This window comes from Camelina sativa, chromosome 20 (genome assembly GCF_000633955.1).
Source record: "Camelina sativa cultivar DH55 chromosome 20, Cs, whole genome shotgun sequence".
NCBI lineage: Eukaryota > Viridiplantae > Streptophyta > Magnoliopsida > Brassicales > Brassicaceae > Camelina > Camelina sativa.
The window spans coordinates 28026816-28030171 of record NC_025704.1 but is presented as its reverse complement, the minus strand read 5'-3'; the positions used below and the strand labels follow the sequence as shown (position 1 = coordinate 28030171).

General features: G+C 34.4%; 2 protein-coding genes across 2 annotated transcripts; both read left to right on the top strand.

Moving 5' to 3' along the window:
• On the top strand, positions 496 to 1220 carry LOC104771890 (eukaryotic translation initiation factor 3 subunit B-like). The gene is made up of 4 exons (XM_019241973.1): positions 496 to 608; positions 725 to 850; positions 918 to 987; positions 1125 to 1220. The coding sequence occupies exons 1-4, from the start codon at positions 496 to 498 to the stop codon at positions 1218 to 1220; spliced, it is 405 nt and encodes a 134-aa protein (XP_019097518.1).
• Positions 1595 to 2518, top strand: LOC109131114 (transcription factor bHLH140-like; the record flags this gene model as incomplete). The annotated part of the gene is given in 2 exon segments (XM_019241661.1): positions 1595 to 2079; positions 2194 to 2518. Coding segments are annotated over 2 exon segments (735 nt in total), but the record flags the coding sequence as incomplete, so codon positions are not given.

The following is a 3356-nucleotide window of genomic DNA, read 5'->3' as shown; positions in this document are numbered from 1 at the left end:
TCTCTCTTACTCTTATTATTACATCTTCTCTCTTACTCTTCTTCTTTACAATTGAAGGAAAGCACATATATATATGAATAAATTACTAGAATGTTATCGAAAAGTTGGTTTATTACTCATATCTATAAATCTTTTAAAAATCACTAGAATGTTTAGTACTACAATTTACCCCTTGGGTTTTGTTTTTCGAATTTGAGTAGAAAATTAAAAAAAAAAATACACATCAACAAATTAAAATACACATCATTTTTTTTTTTCCATATCACTAACCAGTTTTTTTTCAAAATCTATAATTAAATTTTTCTTATTTATTGTTTATATTAAAAAGGGAAATCAATCAGTTACTACTGTTCATAACCCAAAAAAATAAACCCTGAAACCCTAGTTTCGGCTCATTGTATTCTAGAGAGACTCTTCATTACCACTTTTTTCACTTCTTCTTCTTCTTCCTCAAAGCGCACAGAATCTTCGATCTAAGTTCTTAAAGTTGAAATCATGGTTGCGGCCGTTGATATAGATGTCCGGGCGGGTCAGTTAGGGATTAATTGGTCTGAGATTAATCTCGATTCAATCCAACTTCCTCCTGGAGACGATTTTGGGATCGCGAGGTGAGATTTTTTTCTCAATAGATCGCTGCGTCTTGGTTTATTGTAGAATATACGAACAACGGAACTGAATTTTTTGTTTTTTTGTTTTTTCTTTGGAATCTTTGGTGGATTGATAGTGATGATGAAGCAGTATACCACGAGGATCAGTCAGCATTTGATACTGGATTCGGTAACATAATCGTAGTAGATCACCTCCCTGTTGTTCTCAGAGAGAAGTATGAGAAAATTGGAGGTGTTGTCAAGTTATTTTACTAACTACGAGTAGCTTAGGTGTCTCTATCTCTGTGTAGGCCTCTTATGTTTCAATAGGTTGCTATTGTTCGAACAAATTCGTAAAGACGCAGAAGAGACCTACAAGCTTAACCCTTCAGATGCCGATGTTAGTTTTCTCTCTTACGCTTCATGATTTCAGATTTCAGATTTAGTTTTGTTCTTGTCCGATTCATGTAATCAAAATCAAAATCAAGGGTTTTGATCTCTGCTTTGTGATTCAATGTTTGTGGGTTTCTTTCGCAGAACTTAACGAGATGGGGAGGAGCTTTACTGGAGTTAGCTCAGTTTCACAGTATCTCAGATGCAAAGCAAATGCTTCAAGGTGCTTTTCTTTTTTGAGTTCCCTTAGGTTGCTTTCGACTCATATGTATGCTAATATGATTCAATATAGTCACTTAAACAAATCTGCTTAGGAATCTTGAGCTTGTAATCATGTTTCAAGAGCTTGTAATCATGTTCTTTAGTCCTTACTTCAATGTGTCGAATGGCGGATGTTTTAGGATTCTTTACACTTTCTAAAGATAGGTTTCGGCTAATTATGATTATAAGTGTTGTTCTGAAACTTGGAATTCCTGTCTGATCATCTACGGATTGCTTACCATTAGATTTTTGATTATTGTTTATGTGTGTGTGTGTGTAGATGCCATAACAAAGTTTGAAGAGGCTTTGTCGATTGAGCCAAAGAAAGATGAAGCGGTTTGGTGTATGGGAAGCTTGGTCCAATGGATACTCTTCCTTCTGGCTGTTTTGGCGAGAAGAAACCACACACTAAAAGCCAACCTGGTATAATGAAGTTCTGTAAGAAAGTCAATGCTCTTCCTGGTTCATCATCTTCTAATGAAGCTACTAATGCAATGCGCAAAGCTAACGACGAGACAGAAAATTTCCGACTTGGTTATGCTGATATTGTACATACACTGGCATTTCCATCAATTTCGACTGCTGATTTTCAGTTTGATCTTGAAAAGGCTTCTGATATCATTGTCGAGAAAGCAGAGGAGTTCTTGCCCAAAGTTGGGACTGCACGTCTTGTCTTGGTGGACTTGAGCCACGGGTCAAAGATTCTGTCTCTTGTCAAAGCTAAGGCTTCTCAGAAGAACATTGACTCAGAGAGATTCTTCACATTTGTCGGGGACAAAACTAAGCTTCGTTCTGAAGGTGGTCTACACTGCAATGTTATAGCTAATGCTACTAATTGGTAAGCACTAAGCCACTAAGCATCCATTAGTTTCTTGTTCTTCAGTAAAATACACCAACTTATTGAGTAAGGATACATCTTCCATTAGTAGCTAATTTTGTGAGCTATGTGCAGGCGGCTTAAACATGGAGGTGGGGGTGTGAATGCAGCAATATTCAAAGCTGCTGGTCCCGATCTCGAGACTGCGACAAGAGTACTAGCAAACACTCTTCTTCCTGGAATAGCTGTGGTAGTTCCTCTTCCTTCTACTTGCCCTTTACACAATGCAGAAGGTATTACGCATGTTATACATGTGCTAGGACCAAACATGAACCCAAACCGACCAGACAACCTTAACAACGACTACACCAAGGGCTGCATTTAGATTTCTTTTGGTAGGAATTGTAATGTAAAACATTGATTTGTCTATTTTCAAAATTAAGGCTGATTTACGGCTGAGTTATTTACTTCATATGGCTGAGTTATAAATTGCGGTTGAACTTGGTACGGCTGACTTATGAATATTATTAGTACGTATTATTAATTTTTTTCTGGATTTTCTGTCATATTTCTAATAAATTATCTAATTAAAATGTCTCTCAATATTACAAAAAATATTGTTCGGGAATTCCGAACAATCTCTAATTATGCCTTTGTTCAGATCCACACATAATAAATATATAAAGTCAAATTAATTAAAAATTTTGAATTCGAATTTTGATAAAAAGAAAAAAAAAAGTAATTCTCAAACAATTGAATGATATGGCTGAGTTATCGACATAAACGGCTGACTTATGAAATATTTGTAAATTAAAATTATTATAACTCAAAATTAAAATATAAAATGTAAAAATAAATATTACAATCATTATAAGCAATAAAAATAATAATTATAGACAAAGTGTGATTTTTACACATTCTGATCAAAATATGTAAAACATTCAAAACATGACATTTAGGGGTTAGGGTTAGGGTTAGGGTTAGGGTTTGAGGTGTAGGGTTTCATATTTCTAACATTATGAGTTTTAATATAACAGTTTGGTTTTGTTTATATTTTGTTTAGCTTAAGGTGGTAATTTGGATATACTACTATGGTTAAAACTTTTGAAATTACTTTTTGGTTATTTCCGGTTATGTGTCGGTTAGATGAATATATATAACCGTAAATAACCAAAATGTTATCCAAATTAGGTCGATTAACTTAATATAACCAATAGCAAGCTGAATATAACCGTAACTAACCGAAAAATAATGGAAAAATAGTTTCCGGTTCGTTTCGGTTTGGTCGGTTATTTAGT

What these genes read in the sequence shown, in the direction of transcription:
- LOC104771890 (XM_019241973.1), top strand. Translation starts at nt 496, where the DNA reads ATGGTTGCGGCCGTTGATATAGATGTCCGGGCGGGTCAGTTAGGGATT. An exon ending in GACGATTTTGGGATCGCGAG is followed by an intron (nt 609 to 724) that starts GTGAGATTTTTT and finishes GTGGATTGATAG; the next exon opens with TGATGATGAAGCAGTATACC. An exon ending in TTAACCCTTCAGATGCCGAT is followed by an intron (nt 988 to 1,124) that starts GTTAGTTTTCTC and finishes TTTCTTTCGCAG; the next exon opens with AACTTAACGAGATGGGGAGG.